Source organism: Hippocampus zosterae, chromosome 16 (assembly GCF_025434085.1).
Source record: "Hippocampus zosterae strain Florida chromosome 16, ASM2543408v3, whole genome shotgun sequence".
In the NCBI taxonomy this organism is placed as follows: Eukaryota; Metazoa; Chordata; class Actinopteri; order Syngnathiformes; family Syngnathidae; genus Hippocampus; species Hippocampus zosterae.
The window spans coordinates 18,118,253-18,140,357 of record NC_067466.1 but is presented as its reverse complement, the minus strand read 5'-3'; the positions used below and the strand labels follow the sequence as shown (position 1 = coordinate 18,140,357).

At 46.5% G+C, this 22,105-nt stretch overlaps 2 protein-coding genes across 2 annotated transcripts in view; one reads left to right on the top strand and one right to left on the bottom strand.

Moving 5' to 3' along the window:
• LOC127588577 (transcriptional coactivator YAP1-like) overlaps nt 1-22,105 on the bottom strand; it is a 147,207-nt gene that overhangs the window by 65,134 nt on the left and 59,968 nt on the right. The gene's annotated exons all lie outside the window — the stretch shown is intronic.
• The window catches only part of jade2 (jade family PHD finger 2), a 39,076-nt gene that overhangs the window by 9,144 nt on the left and 7,827 nt on the right, over nt 1-22,105 (top strand). The window contains 8 exon segments of the mRNA XM_052047340.1: nt 916-1,073; nt 13,830-13,975; nt 14,280-14,491; nt 14,660-14,827; nt 15,125-15,241; nt 16,137-16,472; nt 16,707-16,871; nt 21,987-22,104. Of these exon segments, the coding sequence (XP_051903300.1) occupies nt 916-1,073; nt 13,830-13,975; nt 14,280-14,491; nt 14,660-14,827; nt 15,125-15,241; nt 16,137-16,472; nt 16,707-16,871; nt 21,987-22,104 (1,420 nt within the window).

Genomic DNA, 22,105 nt, shown 5'->3' with positions numbered 1-22,105 from the left:
TGGGAGGGCCATCTAGATTTCAGTCTGGTCGAGTATATTCTGAGAACCGATTAATTAAAAAAAATATTTAATGAAAAAAACAATAAAGATATGAATAACATAAATTTGAATGATATATTCTTTGTCCTTTGGTATTTGTTTACGTTTGCCACATTGAGAAAAATTTGCAAAAAGTGAATTATTATAGGCGGCCCGGTAGTCCAGTGGTTAGCACGTGGGCTTCACAATGCAGAGGTTCGATTCCAGCTCTGGCCTCCCTGTGTGGAGTTTGCATGTTCTCCCCGGGCCTGCGTGGGTTTTCTCCGGGTGCTCCGGTTTCCTCCCACATTCCAAAAATATGCATGGCAGGCTGATTGAACACTCTAAATTGTCCCTCGGTGTGAGTGTGAGCGTGGATGGTTGTTCGTCTATGTGTGCCCTGCGATTGGCTGGCAACCGATTCAGGGTGTCCCCCGCCTACTGCCCGGAGACGGCTGGGATGGGCTCCAGCACCCCCCGCGACCCTAGTGAGGATCAAGCGGTACGGAAGATGAATGAATGAATGAATTATTATAAAAAAAATTTTAGGTGGTGCAGAATGTTTTATTTTGAAAATAAATAAAAATGCACACAATGGGAAAAAAACATCTGCGGATTTAAAAGACCTAATATCTCATCAAATCCTCTGGCTGAATAATCCGTCAGGCCTTAGTTGTAAGAATAACAGCAGGTGGGTACACAAATGAATGGAACACCATTAAGTTGTATCAGTCGCCTGAATAGAAAGTTGCATTTAAAAGCTGTCTGACAGAATTAAAAAAAAAAAAAACGCCATTTTACATGATATGCCCCGTGGTTTGTTTGTTTTGTTTTTTTGTTGTTGAGTTTGGCTCAAGAGTGTTTGGAAAAGCTTAATTCCCCGTGTGCTTGTTTCAGGTGTTTCGCACAGATTTCATCACGGCCATGAAGCTTCCCGACTCTGCGCAGCTGGGGCCCGACGACTTTTACGTGCTGTCGGACCCTTGGAGGCAAGAGTGGGAGAAAGGAGTGCAGGTGCCCGCCAACCTGGAGGCCATCCCGCAGCCTGTGGTCAGGTCAGACAATGCAACACGGTACTAGCTTGTCAATTTTCCAAAGTCGGACAACATTTGTGGGAGTTCATCTTGGAAAGGACCGCTCAAACTTTGTGTTGATCAATGGAAATGTTCTAAAAATGTTACATTTGTGATGAGGAGTCATCAAATTTTAGCTAAAATGGCCGCTTTGTGGCTAAAATGGCTGACTTCATGTGTGTTTTCAAGCATGGCTCTTGAGACATGATAGGCAAGTCAACTAAGTTTCATGTTTATTGAAACTGGACTCAGAGCCCCTCCCCACCTTCCCCGAAAAGGTTTTTGTTTGTCCGCTCCTGGTGGACATGCCTGCTAAATTTCATCTAATGCTAATGAAGCTAGCTTGAAGGGCTGAATTTTCAAAAATGTTTCGAGAGTTATCCAACATTACTTTGAACCAAAATGGCTGACTTCATGTGTGTTTTCAAGCGTGGCTCTTGAGACATGATAGGCAAGTCAACTAAGTTTCATGTTTATTGAAACTGGGCTCCGAGCCCCTCCCCACCTTCCCCGAAAAGGTTTTTGTTTGTCCGCTCCTGGTGGACATGCCTGCTAAATTTCATCTTGCTAATGAAGCTAGCTTGAAGGGCTGAATTTTCAAAAATGTTTCGAGAGTTATCCAACATTACTTTGAACCAAAATGGCTGACTTCATGTGTGTTTTCAAGCGTGGCTCTTGAGACATGATAGGCAAGTCAACTAAGTTTCATGTTTATTGAAACTGGGCTCAGAGCCCCTCCCCACCTTCCCCGAAAAGGTTTTTGTTTGTCCGCTCCTGGTGGACATGCCTGCTAAATTCATCTAATGCTAATGAAGCTAGCTCGAAGGGCTGAATTTTCAAAAATGTTTCTAGAGTTATCCAACATTACTTTGAACCAAAATGGCTGACTTCTTGTGTCTTTTTCGAGTTATTATTATTATTATTTGTTTGTACAGTTGATCCCAAAGCAGTCAATAGATATGTCATCGTACGTGATCGTTTGTGGCGCGAACACGGGATAAATGTGTCTTGCTAAGTGTTTACACTGGCTAATGGGCTCATATCTCACTCGCATTCGTGCGCGTGCGCACAGACACGCTCGCAGATGGATGCGCGCCGGTAGGCAGCGACGTAGAAGCAGATTGTCAAGGAAAAAGACACATGGTCCAGATAGGCAAGCGCGAATGGAGGCGAACCTTTTGATGATCAGCGTCGAAACGAGAACAGCCCCGAAAACACAAATGGCACCGCATGAACGGACGCAGGCTCGTTTTTCCATCTCTCATTCAGCGTTTTGCCACTCTCGCGTCGCTCCTGCGCCACCCTTCCTTTTCCTCATGTTGTGAGCATGCCAGAGCAGCAGGTGGCTCTGTAACTGTTAAAGTGGGAGTCCCTTGTAGCCAGTCACTTTATTTTAATTTATTTTAAAATAAATAAATATTTTAATTTCAATTACAACTTTTTTTTCTCACAATTTTACAAACGTCTCCACACAGTATTTTAACTAAATTCTTGTGTAACTTTTTTTCCCCAAAAATTTCCTCTCAAAATATACACATTTTATATTTGAGGAATTACAGATTTTTATGCATTATTATTATTATAAATTTATTCTTGCAAAATCACCAATTTTTTTCCCCCTCACGGTGTAACAAATATCTCACATTTACATTTTTTCCTCATGGAATTATTTTCCCGTCTTGAGAAAAATGTACTATAATCCTTTAAATGGTCTTTTTTTTCCCCTCTTAAAATTAAAAATGCATCTTCATAAATAAATAAGAAATTCTCCTCATATGACGACAAATTTACTCTGACCTGATTTTTCTTTGAAAATTACGACTTTATTTCCTCATAATTTTACAAATACCTTCTTTATCATTGTTAAAATGTTTAACCCTGCCCCGCCCCCCATATTATCATGGATTTATTGGCACAATATTCATCTTGCCTGCAACCGTGAATGAAAAGTGAAGGCTGAGAGAGAAAAAGTGCAAGAGGAAGACGAGTGTTTTGTCAAAGCCAGACGCGCCCGCAGCGCTTTCCTTTTTTCTAGTTTTTTTTTTCTTCTTCTCCACTCCAACAATTTTTAGTGATGATGTCATTATTCATCACGAAAAAAAAAAATAGGAGGAAAATATGTCTGCGCCCGAGGCTCGACTGCAGTGTGAGCAATGGAGGGCGAAAACGGAGAAGCTTTAACCTGGAGTTTGAGCTTCCATTTGTTTTGCTTTTAGTTCTTTAACATTTTACGATAGTTGTTGTTGTATTTTTTTGTGCATATATATATATATACAGTATATATATCGGAATAAAAAGGTTCAGATTCGACATTTTAAATTAAATTATTAAAAAAAAAAAAATACATTAAATCGGTTTTAGACACTTGTTCATGATTTAAAATGGTTGTTTTTTTAGATGGATTGATGAGGTTTAAAAAAAAATCTTTTATAATGGTCAAAATGTTATATTGTTTCGAAGGTTACAACGGCCACAAAATCGATGCTAGCTTCAATATTCCATCCATTTTCATATTATGTGTTAGCATTAAGCCGTTGGATATTTGGAAGCCAAAGTTATACAGTTTGTCTAAATACGCAACTTTGTTTGATGTTTAGTTTGACCGTAAACATCAAGTAGTAATGGCAATAAAACGGCTCGGAGGAGTCTTTTTTTTTTTTTTTTTTTTTGCTGCCAAACTGCCTCTTGTTGTGAAGTTTGCTGCCAATTTGTTACAATTGGAGTTCATGAGGTTTCAGTCATTTCAGCGCCACATTTTTAAGTCTTTATAACCAGCCCCAGATGTATTTATGTCATCCGTCGTGTGTTTTATGTCTTTTCACTTTGGATCCACCCTCCTTTGAATGTCAATGAGAAGAAGACAGAAGTGATGATGTTTGATCCCAGGGGGCCCATCCTGTGGTCCCCCCCCCTCCCTTGGCTCCTTATATTAAGCCAACAGTCTCGAACTTGGGTCTTAAACCCAACAGTGATTTGAAATTCCACCGGCAAATTGACCCTGGCACTTTACTTTGGAGTCAACCACTCCTCCATGAAGTGTCTCCAGTTGGTCCACAATGCTGCTGCTCGCCTCTTGACTGGTGCTCATAAGAGGGAGCACATAACTCTGACTCTTGCATTCCCTCACTGGGTCCCCATACATTTTAGAGTTCTGGTCTACAGTGGCGGTTTGTTTTAAAGTGCTGGAGAAATACCGTTGGGTCGAGTTATTCTTCAAGTTATTCGAGTTATTCTCCTGTTGAACGATTTCTTCAATCACGGCGTCGCGTGAGAGTGACACGCTCGTAAAGTGGTCCGAGTCCAGCGAAAGGTCGGAAGGAAACAGAAGTGCGTGCGCCCGAGTCAAAACGAAAGAGTAGAAATGAGTGACGGGGGCCTCGGTAACAGACGTAGATGCTGTGTTTTTCCACCGTCATTTGTGCCACAAAAGCAGCGTGTGGAAATCCCCCAACGATGAAACTTTTTTTTGGGGGGGTCACGTATCGACGAGACGCAGAAGTGTTCACGTGCACAGTTGGCGTCCAACTCATCATTTGCATATCTTGTGTTAGCTGTTGAGTCATAAATGCCCCCTTTTTATGTCAATTATATTTGGAGCTGCCACGGAGGGAAAAAAAAACAACAACTTCGATTTACCACACAGGAAGTCTTCAAAGGAGCATTTTGACATTCTTGACGGTCACACAAGTGTGAGCAGATGTTTAAGATGAATACGTCGCAGTCAAAGTGTTGTCAACCTCGGAGAATAAAGTCATGCAGTCACAGTGATAAACTTTTATGATGAAGCAATTGTCGTTTTGACATGACTAGAATTGGATTCAGAGAATAAATGTCATCGGGAAAAAAATGCTAGCTTTGCAAATAAGTGCTAATATCGGTCGGTTCAAGTAGTAGTATGGTGACAGTAGATTGGCAATGTTGGAAGGGGGGGGGATTTTTGCCAGAGTAACATTGTGATTTTATGTGCACAATTGTTTTTTAAATTGGCCATTTTGTGAGAGTCTGTTTCTCATATTACTAGCATAACATTGTTATTACAGTCTGATATTTCTAATATTGCCAGAATATAATTTTCAGTGTTACGGGAAAAAAAAAATCTTTTCATCTTCAGTTTCGCACTTCAGACATTGATGACTGACAGCTTGGCTAACCATAAAAGCAAAATTCATGTGCCAAAACCAGCGATCGAACCAGGTGACTTTTCGACGCCCAGCCTGCATCTTAGACATTAGCAACTTCCTATCCAGACACAATGAGCTTTACCCCCCCCACCCCCCCTTGGAATGGCCGTTTACGATTTTGTCTTTGACTTGATGTGTAATCACCCGCCCAACGCCGACGTTTTATGGCCGTCGGGTTCACGGCCCCGGAGCGTCTCCTGCTTGTGGCTTTTGCTTTGGCTTTGAAGCGGGCAGGAAGGAATGCCGCACATCATCGGCGGGGGGGGGGGGGGGGGGGGGGGGTGAACATCTTTTAAAACTTCGGGATGGATACCCGTCCCAGAAGACCACAAAAGACACAGAACGCGGCTTCTAAACACGTGGGTCGGTCGCCGGCAAAACCGTAGCGGCGGGGTCGTGAACCGGTGGAATTGCCTCGTTTTCCTCTCCGTCATCGTTTTGGGGGGGGGGGCATTCATTTATCAAGTCAGGCCAAGTCCTTCCCGAAAAGCCGGAGCCTGGTGCCAAATGATAGTTGCACAAAGGACACCTGATCGGCCTTCATTGCGCACAAAAACTGCTGACTCATCTGCAGGTTGTTTGGGTTCGGGAAAAAAAAAGGGGGGGGGGGGGGGTTTAAACGGGTTTCGCTTGGGAGTCTGACTCACCCTTTGGAAGCAGCCGGCGTCTGCACGTCCAGCTTCGCTTGTCATTCCATCGAGGGCCGGCCGGTCGGTCGGGAACGCTGCAACTGGCTGCCTTGATTGGTTGGATGCCGTCCAATGAGAGAAGGGCAAAGTCCTCCTGCCGGGGACGAGTTCCTTTCAACGGCAGGTGGCGGAGGATCGTTGAGGGGGGTGAACGACTCTTTGACTGCTCGCATACAAAATGGTTTTCACAAAGCTTTTGATCATCGCTTAGAAATTTTTGACGCGTTCGTAAAACCGCTTAGCTGGGGTCGAACGATGGGGGGGGGGGGGTCTACCGGACGGAGCGGTTGGACGGATCGTTTGAGGTTGTGGTCGGATCATGTTTCGAAGGATGCTCGGATTGCTGAATAGTCGGGTTCATTCATCCTTTCATCTTCCGAGCCGCTTGATCCTCATTAGGGTCGCGGGGGGTGCTGGAGCCTATCTCAGCTGTCTTCGGGCAGTAGGCGGGGGACACCCTGAATCGGTTGCCAGCCAATCGCAGGGCACACAGAAACGAACAACCATCCGCACTCACACTCACACCTAGGGACAATTTAGAGTGTTCAATCAGCCTGCCACGCATGTTTTTGGAGTGTGGGAGGAAACCGGAGCACCCGGAGAAAACCCACGCAGGCCCGGGGAGAACATGCAAACTCCACACAGGGAGGCCGGAGCTGGAATCGAACCCGGTACCTCTGCACTGTGAAGCCGACATGCTAACCACTGGACTACCGGGCCGCCCCCCAGGTTCAATGTTCTATTTTTTTTGGGGGGGGGGGCAGGTGACTTTGGTCGGTTGTACAGTGTGCATGACTGGTGTGGCCGAAACGCGTGAAAAAGTCCAACTCGTCACCCCCCCCCCCCCCCCCTCGGTTCTTCGTTACGCACGGTCAGCGGGTTTGCCTCCACTTTGATTTGTTTCCTTTTGGCCGCCACATTTTCAAGTCCAAGTGATTTGCCTCGCAGAGCCAGAGAGGACCGCGGCAGTCAGCCGGCGGTGCGCTTTGGTGAATTCATCACTGTCCGTTTAATCGCACGTTGGGAACGAGAATGAATTCTCGTTGCCGGCGGCGCCAGCTTCTTGTGAGGTTTCGGAAACGGTGTCGAAGGCAAATCGGGCACCCGCCCCCGAGGCTTTAATGTTTGTTTTGTCTGGAGTCGTGCTTAAGGGGGGATAGCTTTGAGCTGTCACCGCCGGGCGCTGGCTTGTCGAAGGGGGTGCGCCGCTTGAAAAGTTTGGCAACAATTATGGGGCGCGAGGGTGAAAAAAGTTTGAAAACAAAACCCGTTCAATGGCGTCAAATCATTCTAGCGAAACAGAGATTTCACGAAAGAAATCATAATAAATAATTTGGACTTTCAGCTCAACTGTCATGAGAACATTCTGAACTATGCAAACATCCTGTTCTCCCTCGGGCCCGACTAACGAGCGCAGATTTTCCACGAGCATCCTTTTAAAACGGCGCATGGCATCAAAAGGAGAGAAAATAAAAAATAAAAAAAAATCAAAGCTCGCTAAAGGTTATTAGCAGAGGCTGTTTTTCATCTTTTGGGGGGGGGGGGGGATGTTCGCAGAGTCAGCAGCCCTGAGGGACGCCGCGGATTCTTCCGAGACAAACCTGCCTGTCACTTAATGGCAAGCGACTGCTGCATTGTGGGTAGTTGTGGTCAGAAATGTTTTTTGGGTGGTTCTTTGCCTTATCCGGAGCGAATATAACAGCACATATGCGGAGCGAATGAAATATGCACAATATGGTCTGATAGTCACAGGAAGTCGGGCATTTTGATCTCAAGTAGAAATTTCCACGGGTCCTTGTCCGCCTGACCCTAAATTGGAACCGAGTTTGCGCGATGCTAAAATGTCAGGAATCTCAGTTTTCGGAGCCCGGCAGGAAAGTTTTGTGACTCATGACAAAACTGTTTTGAAAAATGTCGCCCCGGAAACCGCTTTCACTTTGCAACATGAAACTTGCCAGGCTTATCTATCTTGAGTTGACTCATAAAAAGTCTCAAGAAGCCATGCTGGAAGGAAGACAGGAAGTCGGCCATTACGGCTCACGGTGGCCATTTTTAGGATCTGACGTGCAATCAAAACTTTTTTTGTCGTTGTTGAAAATGTAGGCCCGCAAAATTTCTTGCACGTTTATCAAGCCATACGCAAAACACACACGGGAAGTCTGCTATCTCCACGTCGCCCTCAATCTCCCCACAGGGATTTGAGCTTCTGACACTTGCCCATTATACTCCACAGTCTCCACTTTGCTGCAGTGGCCCTTTGGCTCCATTAGCGTAGCTCTGCACATTTCATTACTCAACTCCGTCATACTGCTGCGGCCTTGAGTCTGCCTCCAGATAAGTTAGCTTACCCCGTTAAAGGTCCTCTGCATCCTTTGAATGCTAATACTTTAAAAAAAACATATTAATAAAATAAAAAAAATGCTAACAACAAAGCAACACTCCCCTCTTAACTGTGCATGTGACCGAGCCAATTTCTCCTCCTTCAAACGACCCAACTCACCTCATTGGCTTCAGAACACTTGGCGGTAACGTTAGCGACGATGCCACGCGTTTGCATTCGGGCGAAGGGCGCGTTTGTGTGTAAACGCGTGTGTGCGTCATCGCATCTATACTTGATACGCTAGCCATACATATTGTATTGCTTCCTGGAACAACAGCGTGACTCATTCGCTTCCCATAGTGGGCCATAAAAGCAATTTACACACACACACAGGCGCGCACAAGGGGATGGTGACATCATCCTAACCAGGAAGCGGCAGTTTGAGTACCTGGAATTGTGGTCTCTCCATCTCTCTTGTGGTCTTTCATGATCTTTTGAAGGAGGGACTCGCACACACACACTCTGCACAAACAGACACTTCACAAACAGACACTTGAGTATGATAGGAATGTTGTAACATTTGTCGAGAGAGGGCTAGAAATGACGGCAACAAAAAAAAAAATCCCCTTGTAAATATACTTGATCTTACGGCCCGGTAGTCCAGTGGTTAGCACGTCGGCTTCACAGTGCAGAGGTACCGGGTTCGATTCCAGCTCCGGCCTCCCTGTGTGGAGTTTGCATGTTCTCCCTGGGCCTGCGTGGGTTTTCTCCGGGTGCTCCGGTTTCCTCCCACATTCCAAAAAACATGCGTGGCAGGCTGATTGGACGCTCTAAATTGTCCCTAGGTGTGAGTGTGAGCGCGGATGGTTGTTCGTTTCTGTGTGCCCTGCGATTGGCTGGCAACCGATTCAGGGTGTCCCCCGCCTACTGCCCGAAGACAGCTGGGATAGGCTCCAGCACCCCCCGCGACCCTAGTGAGGATCAAGCGGCTCGGAAGATGAATGAATGAATGAACTTGTACTCTCTAGTCTCTACTTGGCCCTTATTCTCCTCTTGGCTTAAGCCGTTGTTGTGCCTTAGCTGCTCATGCTTGACTTTTATACCCCATGTTCTCCACTTTGCCGGATTGGCCCCGACCCCCCAACCTCAAATATATTTGCCAAACTTGTGCCTGTGCCCTAGCGTTCGACTCCTCTGTCTCCACCTGGCTGCAGGTGCCCTCTATCCTCTGTTGGATATACCATTTTACCCTTTTGCTCGTTTGCGTTTTGCTCCAGTGGCCCTCAGTCTCCTCTTGCCATGGCGAGCTCAGCCTGTCCGACCCGTTACCGTCCAGCTGCTGCAACTTAACGCTCCTCATTCTCCACTTTGCTGCATTTGCCCTCTTTCCTCCGGAATATTGCTGTGCTTTAATCGCTGGATGATGCTACAGTTGTGTAGTCCACTCCTCCCACTGTGACTCATTCCTCTCCTAGCCAAGCGAGCGATATGAATGAAAAAAATTCCCGCCGGCCTTGTTTGCCCAAATATTGGCCGCATTCTCCCCCCCCCCCCCCCCTTTGGTTTCCCCTCCTCACCCTTTTGTCAAACATTTGCACAGGCTGCAGCTCCTCTCGAGCGGAGGTGTTAATAAGTCGCTCGCATATCCATAACAACAGGCTCACTGTAGTGGCATCTCAACCGCACACAAAATGGCAGCTCGCTCTCAATTCAAATATGACGGCGCTAAGGTCGAACTATATATCAAGAAAATTGTTGTCTTTTTCCCCAGAATTAAGTTGAGATATTGAATTTTATCGGGAGATTTCACACATTGGACTCACACCATCGCTCTCTTTTCCTACCGCCCCCGTGTGGCCAGAAAAAATACTGCAGTGTTAATCCTGCATATTGCAATTTTGCTGTATCACGCTTCAACCGCTCTCATATTCAGTCCAAAATGTGATTTTTTTTTGTGGCGCTTTCACACCAGCTGCAGCTGTAACGTGTGTATACAGATTTAGCCCTTTCAGTGTGCTTTCGAGCATGCGAGCGGAGGATGCAGAGCCCATCTGTTGGCACACACACACACACACGCATGCACACAGAGGGAGAGTGTGGTGCTGTGAAAGGTTTGGGCATTTAGAGGGGGGATTATGGGAAAGAAAGGGAATCACGTTTTTTTCTCAGCCAGCCTGTGGCTGCGAGGTATTCCAAGAATTACATTTTAAACACACACCCGCTCAGACTTATGATGTTAATCAAATATTTTCCAGTGCAAACATGACATTTTTCTGTATCACACTTTTTACTCGCATTTTTTACAAGACTGACATTGTCGAGCCACAGAGGACAAGAGTGGGCTAACTCCATTTGTCTCATTTATAAATGAAGTGCCAAACTGAACAGAGGAAAATGTTTTTTTTTTTCCGGAATTAATGCCAGGCTAAATCACAGTTTACTTCCATTTCCGCCCATTTTTGCAATTGCCCTTTTCTTGATTCATTAATGCAACACTGGGCCAGGTCACGTTTCCAAGATATGAATTCCCCAGATTTTTTTTTTGGTGTGCATCTGCTGCAAAAATGAGTTAGCCCACTCTACAGCGTCACAATTTCGCGGCGTTTTGCCCCCCCCTCCTCCCTGTTTCTGTTCATGCATGTTCCTCTGAAGCCACGTCTGCGTCTGGCGGGAGCATCTTCTCAAAGCTCGCTTTCTCCCTTACCATACTTATTTATTTTACACTGTATGATTTGCTGGCGCTCAAGGTTATTATTTGCTTCACTGTGCGTCCGCGCTGCACATTTAATGAAGCCATAAATTAATGAGAGCACATAAAAGCGCTTTTTGTGCTTTGCTGGAGGTGCAAAATCTCCTTCTTCACTTGACACCCTTGACTCACAAATGTTATTCCCAGCTTGTTGCACGTTTTTCCTGCTGTTGCATAGGCACCCCCCCCCCACCCCCGCAGCCCCATTTCTTTTTTCTTTTTTTTTTTTTTATCTGAGACTTCATCAATCTCCAATAGCCCGCATGCGTGTCGAAAGCGTCCTGAGCCTCAAGACGATCCTAGCCCACGCTGGAGAAAAGCGTCTCTTGTGTCAACACTTGCAAGTTGACAAAAGATGATTGTTTTACAAGGAGGGGGGGGGATATGCAAAAAAAGAAAAAAAAAGGGAGCTTGCTCCTCTTGCCAGGAAGTTGCGATAACCGCCACAGTCGAAATAAACTTGACGAACTTTTTTTTTTTTTTTTTAATGGAGCGTGTGTTTCTGTGCAAGTGTGGCCTTGGTGATGATTATGTAGGAGGTGAGTCATGGAAGCAATGAAAGTGACAGATTAAATAGAAAGCCTCACATTTCCAGTGGACATGCTGCTCTTAAATGTCTTACAAAGAACACAAAAAGCACACCACGCACACACCGATGAAATGCGACACTCAAGCCGCTTTGCGCCTTACATAACAAGCGCCATTCTCTCATCTCGCTGTGTTTGTGCGTCTGCGTGTGCCCATGGTGAGGTGTCCATTCGCCGTGTTATTTAATTATCATCCCGGACTGAAATAGATCGGCGCAGTCTGTTTGTTTGTTTTAGATCATAAAAGGAAGCTGTAAAAAGCACGCTTTTTAAGATCACCGTTATCGCTCACCGCCTCGATGGCGCTAAGGGAGAATTGAGTAGAAAATGGGACAAAAGGGTTTATTTCGGGTCAGGACTGGGGAGGGAAAAAAAATGGAAATAAAATTGTTGCATCCAGGATAAACAAAATTAATCGCCGGGAAGAAGCCGGAAAAAAAAAAGTTTAGAGAAACGATAAAATAGACATAAGAATAGCCTGAATAATACACAGCATGGGCGGCCCGGTAGTCCAGTGGTTAGCACGTGGGCTTCACAGTGCAGAGGTACCGGGTTCGATTCCAGCTCCGGCCTCCCTGTGTGGAGTTTGCATGTTCTCCCCGGGCCTGCGTGGGTTTTCTCCGGGTGCTCCAGTTTCCTCCCACATTCCAAAAATATGCGTGGCAGGCTGATTGAACACTCTAAATTGTCCCTAGGTGTGAGTGTGAGCGTGGATGGTTGTTCGTCTATGTGTGCCCTGCGATTGGCTGGCAACCGATTCAGGGTGTCCCCCGCCTACTGCCCGGAGACAGCTGGGATGGGCTCCAGCACCCCCCGCGACCCTAGTGAGGATCAAGCGGTACAGAAGATGAATGAATGAATGAATACACAGCATGTATTGTATTGTATTGTATTTAATGTATCCATATCTCCCCCCCCCCCCCCCAAAGTATTTATTTAATTACACTTTTATCAGATTTGGGGTCAACAAATGAAGATAAGTTTGAGGTATGGACATTTCGCTAACTTCCTTTTGATGGACAATGTGAAAAATTGGCGCCCAACTCATCTAATAAATTCATCTGTGGAATATTAAATGGAGATCGCACAAAATATTTTACTTTGTCAAGTGTCTTTGGATTGTTTTGAATACTTCAATCCTACTTCAATCCCGTGTCAACACGAAGCAAAACATCGGAGAAATAGTACGCGTGCGCTTCACTGCGCGGAGTTGCCCGCTGTGCCGTCTGTTGTGATTGTTGTGTCACATGACTTTAACGTCAGTCGAAGGCAGCTGGCTCCCACCGGGTCACGCAGAGTTCCCGACCCCTATTTCTCTCGCTTGTTGACCGTGGAGATATTTTAGTCTGGACGAGCTCGAGAGCAGACAGTGCCCGGAGGAACTTCCTGCCCCGCATTCCCCCCCCACCGCGATTGCTCCCTTTTGACACACTTTCAACGGCGAGCGTCAGAACACGCCTCTTGAAATTGCTTTGTTTTATCATCATTGTCATTCTTAGGTCAAATAAACGACCATTTTTGACAGTGTTCCCAATGTCAAAAACTAAAAAAATTGTCTTGGTGGTGCTTTTTAACACTCCCACCCCCCAAAAGCCAGTTTCACCGCACAATCTGAAACTCTGTCATGTTTCATATCGCTCATGATTAAACTCCAAAATGTCTCGAGGAACCATGCTTGAAGAGACAGTCCGCCATTTTGTTTCCCATCCACCATTTTAACGATTTCCTGGGTTAAGTTGTTTTCAAATTAGAGGCAATTTTACGAGACAGATGGAGCACGTTACTATACATTTGTGAGCCGCACGTTGTTTTTGTCATTTCTTGTGGGCCACAAAGTTCCATCTAATCACCATAAAACAAAATTTTTTTTTTTTAAAATACAGCCCCTAAAGCCAGTATCGCTGAGGTACATGAAATTTGGCGAGGGCAGCTATCGTGAATCGACCCACCCAAAAAGTCTGAAGAAGCCATGCCCAAAAAAAGTTTTAGGATGACTTCCCGTATGCCTTTTAAAGTAAATTGTCCTAGCGATTTTGCCCTATTGCTACCCCTTTTTTTACTAGAGCAAAGTACAAGGCAAGTGGCTATTTTTATTTTTTTTTATTTGACCATTTCCATTGGTCTTTCAAAGATGAACTTGCCCTTCCAAAATGACTCACAAATTTGGAACGGGCAATTGAACTCTTAATCATTTTTGTTTTTCCCCTCCAAGGTTACTGCCCGAGGCACAAGACGTAACATCCAAGGAGGGCGACGTGGAACCTTTGCCTCTCCCCGGCCAATTGTACAGCTGCTACGACCTGGACGACACGGATGTGGCCTGGCTGGAACTCGTCAACCAGGAGTTTGCGCAAATGGGTGAGCGTTGACACTTTTATTTTTGTATTACAGTGAGGGGCGAAATTAAACAACAACATCTTAGCTAGCTTTAGCTCTAGCTTGTTAGCAGTGAATGTAATCCCCCGCTATGTCACGCTTCACCCATTGTGTTCCGACAGACCTTGTAATTCCCGTGATGAATGGGAGATTATTGTAGTCAGTTTTTTTTTGGAGGGGGGGGGGGGGACTATCAATCAATGATTTAAAAAACTTCAGTGTATAACCTCTATTTAGCGAGCGCTACTGAACATTAGCTGTGCTCTCCAACCCCAACTCTCATCAGCGCTGCCCGAGCTGGCCGAGCTGACGATGGAGCGCATCCTGGTGGAGCTGGAGCGCTTGTGCGAGGAGAAGATGCAGCAGGCCATCGAAGCGGAGGAAGGCCTGGGCATCGAGTACGACGAAGATGTGGTCTGTGACGTCTGCCGCTCCCCTGAAGGCGAGGACGGCAACGAGATGGTCTTCTGCGACAAGTGCAACGTCTGCGTGCACCAGGTACCACGTTTTTAACAAGCAGAACTTACCTTGAGCCAGACAAAGGAGGCAGGCGTTCATCTGACTGCCAAGATTTGTCTGCAAATAGCAACTCGGGCTCACATTAGCATTTTAGATAGCCTGATTAGCTTAGCTAGCTAACTTCTCTCTCTCTCTCTGTTTTGGTAGGCCTGCTACGGCATCCTGAAGGTCCCGCAGGGCAACTGGCTTTGTCGGATGTGCGCCCTGGGCGTACAGCCCAAATGTCTGCTCTGCCCCAAGCGGGGCGGCGCACTCAAGCCCACCCGCAGTGGAACCAAGTGGGTCCACGTCAGCTGTGCCTTATGGATACCTGAAGTAAGGCTCATAACTGCTCCTACTACTACTCTAGCTATTTGCTCAAAATAAACACACACGCTAATGTTAGCATAGCTTGTTCCTGTGCTGGAACATTGCGGTTTTATGTACTCTGGAACCTGCACTGTTCCATTCATTTTTCCGGCGAGCTCAAAGTGTGTTTGTTTCTATACATCTTGAGTCGATATTTACCAGGGCTGTCATTAAACGAATCGATAATCCTGTATAACAATGCAGTATTATGATGAAGTAGAACGTGTAGCCATCAGTGTTTCAAGTCCCCAAATTGTGTGCTAGGTGAGTATAGGCTGTCCGGAGAAGATGGAGCCCATCACCAAGGTGTCCCACATTCCCGCCAGCCGATGGGCTCTGTCTTGTAGCCTGTGTCGAGAGCACACCGGAACATGCATCCAGGTACTGCTGGCTTAAGTTTTTCGGCGCAGCGTGAAATTTGGTCTGCATGTATGTGATGAGTGCACCCACCAAAAAAAGTCTTGGGAGCTATGCCTGAGAGACACGGGGAGTCTGCCCTGTTGGTTTGAAGTGACCGTGTCAGAGTCTTATACATTGTAATGGAAGTATTTTGGGGGAGGGGGGGCAATTCAGCCCCTGAAACCAGTTTCAACAACATGAAATTTGGTCGGCATGTCTAATCATGATTAGACATTTTGTTTTGGTTTGACCTGGCCATTTTAGTGTCAATTTGGACACATCTACAGGTCCTCATGAGACACAGACAGTTTTTGATCATCTAAAAGATGCTAAATTGTCAACTATTTTAATTTTACGTAACAGTGAAACTTGATGACCTGCCATAAAACACAAAACTTTTTCCATTCCACAAGTTCAGAACTGGCGGCCCGGTAGCCCAGTGGTTAGCACGTCGGCTTCACAGTGCAGAGGTGCCGGGTTCGATTCCGGCTCCGGCCTCCCTGTGTGGAGTTTGCATGTTCTCCCCGGGCCTGCGTGGGTTTTCTCCGGGTGCTCCGGTTTCCTCCCACATTCCAAAAACATGCGTGGCAGGCTGATTGGACGTTCTAAATTGTCCCTAGGTGTGAGTGTGAGCGTGGATGGTTGTTCGTCTATGTGTGCCCTGCGATTGGCTGGCAACCGATTCAGGGTGTCCCCCGCCTACTGCCCGAAGACAGTTGGGATAAGCTCCAGCACACCCCGCGAACCTAGTGAGGATCAAGCGGCTCGGGAGATGAATGAATGAAAGTTCAGAACTTGACGTCCTGTGTTTGATGGATGCGAGCAGTCTAGAGGGAATAACCCCTGAGGTTCTTTCCTGGTTCTTCTTTCCAAACAGTGTTCGATGCCCTCATGTATTGTGGCCTTCCACGTGACGTGCGCCTTCGACCACGGTCTGGAAATGAGGACCATCCTTGCCGAGAACGACGAGGTCCGCTTCAAGTCCTTCTGTCTGGAGCACAGCGGCGGCGGAGCGGCTCGACCCGAGTGGACCACTGAGCTCCCGGAGTCCAGATCGGTACCGTATTCGGTGTCGGAGAGGGCCGAGCGGGACCAGATGGAACGGGACAAGGTGAGCCAGCGCAAGCAGAAGCTCCAGGAGCTGGAGGACGAGTTCTATCGACTGGTGGATCCCGGAGAGGTGGCGGAGAACATGGCGCTGCCTGTCACACAGGTACTTGGAGAACCGTAACCTTTTGATTTTGTCGGCAGAAGTAAAACCGGTCCACGGTTTTTATTAACTCAATCGAAAGAGAAGTGATGTGGGAGGAGGTAGAAATATTTTGGAAAAATGACGGCAAGCTTTACGATCTCATTTCCTGGAGACGTCTACTAAAGATGACGTCACGTCATTGCCGCACGGAATAAATGAAGCATTAAAATAAAATAAAAAATATCCCCCCCTTAGGTGGACTTCCTGTACCAGTTCTGGAAATTGAAAAGGAAGGCCAACTTCAACCAGCCCCTGGTGACTCTAAAACGAGACGAGGTGGACAACCTGGCCCAGCAGGAGCAGGACGTCCTCTACCGCCGGCTCAAGCTTTTCACGCACCTCCGACAAGACTTGGAGAGGGTGAGTGGGGGGGTGGAAACACTCAATCCCGACAGGCAGCAATGCATCCCGTTAAACAAGGTTGGTGTCACGGTAGAGCCGCCATTTACTCGCCTGCGCCTTTCAGACAAGACTTCGGCGTTTGTAAGGGGGCTGCGACTAGAGTGGGGAAGCTCTCCTAGACGTATCTTAATACCCAAAGCTGAAGTAATTGTGTGAACACCCCGATGCCATTAATATAGAACAGTGACGGGGGGGGATGCGTCTTCTACAGGCAACGAAATAGCCTAGGCAGATTGACTTCAGAAGTGTCAAAGTGGTGATTTGCAGTCTACATCGATCTTTTCTGTAACGCTTTCTTACCTCCTGTGGCGATAAAGTGCTCAATAGCTTCCCAGAAGGCAGCGAGACTTCAACAAGTGCTCTCCAGTGTCTCCTTTCACGTCATCGCCAAGATTAACTCCGCTCAGGTTCATCACGGCCACGTCGCCTGCAAATCAATCTATCGATTCACCGCCGCCCGCGCGAACCGGCGCTCTCCCCCGGCCCACGCCGCCCGTTATTGACGCCTTCCGCGTTGTTTATCCCGTCGATATGAGCCGAGGGGGTGGCGGTTTGGCGGCCAGGGAGCAAATCCACATGTAAATAACGCTAAGGAATAATAAATCGCAGTGGATCAGATTAGCATGTGTGGAAAGGTGAAGCGACGTAGCTCATGTTAGCATCACGCCACTACAATTACAAGTAAAAATTGACTGAATAAAATGTCATCCCCCCCTCCCTCCCAAAAAAAATCTTAGTTCCAGACTTTGAATAATAATAATAATATAATAATATATATAATAATATATATAAATATAATAATCTTTTTTTTTTTTTACACCTGAGCTCACGTTAGCATCGAGCTAGTAGCAGCAAGTCTTGCTACCAAGTCCGCACACACCATTTCTCTTCGCTTGTCGTCTTTTTTTTTTTCCCTCTCCATCCTTCACCTTGTCTCTTCTTTGCCCTGAAGAGCATCTGTCAGCATGAACGTGTTGCATTTCGTGTGTGTGTGTGTGTGTGTGTGTGTGTGTTGCCACAAAAGAGGTTTCCAATCAATTCTGATTTACTGGCAAATTGAAAAATCCCTTCCATTTAGCAGCAGTGTGTGTGCGTGTGTGTTTCTGGGGGCTCATGTCGCCCTGGATTACTCCCCCCCTCCCGCCCCCACTCTCTTTCCTCCACTCTCGGTCTTTGAAGTGCTGCCAGTGTAACAAATTACTGCGTAATGTCCCTGAAAACATCGGTGAGCTTTTTCGCCGAGTCGGCACTCCGCTCCCCAGTGGTTGACGAGAGTCGTCGCTTCGCGTCTTATCGGCGACGGCTAACTGCGACTGTCAAAACAATTCAAGAACAGAGGGAATTTCTGTTGTTTGTGGGCCGTTGGAGGCTAATGCTACGCAACAAAGCGCCGTGCATCTCGTGAACGCCATTCGTATCCATTTGCGTCCGACCGTCTTCTCACGGCTCACAATATTTGATATTTTCTCTGAATTTGACTTTTGTTATTCATGCCGTCGATATAACCATTTCCGAATCACACGTCCAACATGATATTTCGTCCTTTTACAAGCCTGACAGAGTGGGCTACTCTTTTATGATGTATTTTAGCCACAGGAAGAAAAAAAAAAAGACTGTAAGGGGAAAAGAGAAGCCAGATGACAGTTGAGTTGATTTCTCTGGTGGGTAAATGTATTAGTGAGGCCTATCTTGTATCTTCATGTCTGCCATCAACTGTGTTATGTAACTTCCTCGGGTTCAGGCAGAGGACAAGGCAAAAGGGGCGGAGGGGTGGTGGAGGGGGGGGGGGGGGGGTTATTCAATGACTCAGCCCAGCTCTCACACAGAAGTACAGTGAAACGGCTCACCCGAGGGCTTTGGAGCTGCGGGGCGGTCCCGCCCCGTTGGACCGGCATCAATGCAGCACGCAGCGCCGTTCCAAACACCAACACCCCCCTCGGCCCCTAAAACACGTACACAACAAACGTAGGTTTTGGCTCTCAAGTCAATCTGACATCATCCGCCCGTGTAACACTTTGTCGTGAAAAATTCCCAGAGGTGGAAATAAGAACACGGGGAATATTTTTCGATCGGTGCGTGCGACATAGACCGCCCATGCCTTTAAAAAAAAAATAATTATGTATGTATGTATATTATATACAGTGTCACATTTCCCATGACCATATTCCCAAATAAATGGATTAAAATATGTTTGTGTTATTTAAAAAAAAAAAGTAGTCATTTTCAGTGGAACATTTCTTCGGTTCAGGGGTGGCCCGGTAGTCCAGTGGTTAGCACGTCGGCTTCACAGTGCAGAGGTACCGGGTTCGATTCCAGCTCCGGCCTCCCTGTGTGGAGTTTGCATGTTCTGCCTGCGTGGCTTTTCTCCGGGTGCTCCGATTTCCTCCCACATTCCAAAAACATGCGTAGCAGGCTGATTGAACACTCTAAATTGTCCCTAGGTGTGAGTGTGAGTGCGAATGGTTGTTCGTTTCTGTGTGCCCTGCGATTGGCTGGCAACCGATTCAGGGTGTCCCCCGCCTACTGCCTGGAGACGGCTGGGATGGGCTCCAGCACCCCCCGCGACCCTAGTGAGGATCAAGCGGTATGGAAGATGAATTAATGAATGAATGAATGAATGAATGAATTTCTTCGGTTCAGTGTCAGCACTTGCAATATTATTGCAGAAATTAAGTTCTCCACTTAATATTAGTTATAAGTCCTTAGGCATATTAAGCTATGGTATGATAATAAGCTAAGCCTGCGGTGCTCGTATAACATCTTTTATTCAACCTCCGTTCCCCCCCCCTGCCCCACTTCCCACATGTTAGACCGTGCCAAGGCTACGCAGGACTGTAACGGGAACCCTCATCAATTTCTCTCACCTGTTTTTATCCACTACCTTCTCCTCGTCCTCCTCCTCATTCCCTGACGCCATCCCGCAAGCTGCCCCTCCGATACCGCGATGAAATAAAAATGAGGCCGCATATAAATATTTATTGCCGCTTGTGTGTTTCCATGGACTCGGCGGAGATAAATAATTCACGGGCAGTCAAACCCTAAATTCGCACGGCTTTGATAAGACAATAGAGGGGTTGGGGGTGGAGGGGGGGGGGTGCACGCTCACGCTAGTAAACACACGGGGGGGTTGACACGGGTAGCGTGTTGCTCTGCTACAGCCGTGTGTAAACATGCATGAAAAGAAATGTTGCAGTCTTGAGTGTTTTGCCGCAAGTGTGCATCAGTCACTACAGTGACAGATATTCAAAATTTTTTTTTTTTATTCTTATTAATTGACAAAAGGAAAAATAAGGACATGTTTGCTTTGTAGTTTTAGTCGGTTTTACAAAAGTGAGATATTGTTTCAGTTTTTTTAAAGGCATTTTTGTTTTTTTATTTCCTTTGGATTTTTTTTTTCTTTTCAATTTTAGCTTCATTTACATTGTTAGTTTTGTAACCATAATAAACTTGGTAGAGTGGAAATGTATTCAAAAGTCGTTTACTGCTTTTGCCCATTGTATTTTTTTTTCCCCCTTTCCCGGCACAAAAAAGGAACCCGCCCCAGCAAAAAAAAAACAACAACAATACACCAGTCAAAACAACAGTGTGGGCTGCCAAATTGTTATTTCAATAAAAGCCCTGCGGATGCCCGCACTGTCACACACCGTCGCATCACTCAATTTAATTCACTTTGCTGCACAAACGCCACCAAAAAAAAAAAAAAAAAACTCCTTCAAGTGACTGAAAAGTCAGCAGAGTCGGTTCCAGCATCGCGTTTTCTGCATTGAGACGTCATTTTGAATGCAGATGTTTGTGCAATGATGTCAGGCCTTTTTCGAGACGGCTGTGTGACGGACTCCCGATGTGACAAATGACTTGTTGATGCTCTCACTGGCGGTGTTCTCTTTTGGGAACATTCCATCTTTGTTTAAACGCCGGCTGTCCGTGCGGTGCCAATTTGAGATTAATAGTGGTGATATTTCAATGGTTCGGGCCCAGTGCACAAGGTCGATTGGGACCCGGCACTGACTTGAAACGATGTCTCGTATGCGTGGCAGTTGGACAAAATCTCTTGGATGAGTTTGCTTTTGAAGGACCCTCGAAAATAGCCAAAATGGGCCAGAAAAGGGTGGCTTGAAACGAAAACGGGCAGTTGAAGGACCCGTGGAAATTGTTAAAATGGCCTAGTGGGAGCCAAACTTGCGCGCAGACTTCCTGTGGCTTTTCGGTTTGCATTTTGGGACTTTTTTTTTTTGGTGAGCTCACCGATGGTTGCCATGTTAATTGAATTTCACGAGCCTAAGATTCCGTCATTGGGGGCTGAAATTCCAAAACGACTCTGCCTTTAAGGTCCCACGGAAACGGCTAAAAGGTCAGCTTCAAAGCAAAGAGGCAGACTTTCCACAGCCTTGTCAAGCATATGCCCCCTTGAGACTTTTTAATAGAATTTAATAGAAACGTGTCTATTAAATTTTAACTTCCTTGGGGATACTGCCCTCAAAGTCTGAATTTTCGAAAAATTACTGCTTGGCATGCAGAGAATGAACGAGAAAGAAGTTGGAAAGGAAACAAATGATTGCCCTCCTGCCCCGTTACGTCTCCTGTTTTGCTTGCTGATAGACGCGCACACTTTCGCACGCATTAGCAGTCTAATCGACAGGTTGCGCACATTGTATCCCGCTTGAGAAGCTATTATTGTCCGTCGTGCGCTAGCTCGCGGGGGGGGGATAGTGCAGGCCGGATAGGCCGAGCAGACCAATCAATCAAGATCAGCTCGCAGCCAACACACACGAAGTGGTCAGAGACACATAATAATCGAGTTAGTGTCGTACAACCCAGCTGGCTGGTGTCCAGTTTTTCACGCGTTAGCTGCAAGTGTTCTGGCCGGCATCCAGAGCTTAAAGTGAACGACTCTAGCGCCCAGATGCTACAGTTTCATAGCTAACGCTAACGCGCTGTTTGACAAGTCGACTCAACTAGTCTGCATTGACGTATAAAGCTCGTTCTTGTAACTTAGAAGTGCAAGATGATAGTCTTTTCCATTTTTTTTTATGCATTTCTTTTTTTTACTATGTCGTATTCGTCTGCTTCCAGGTGCGTAACCTGTGCTACATGGTGACACGGCGGGAGAAGATGAAGCACAGCCTATGCGACCTCCAGGAGAAGATCTTCCACATGCAGATACAGCTACTGGAAGAGGACATGGCCGGAGG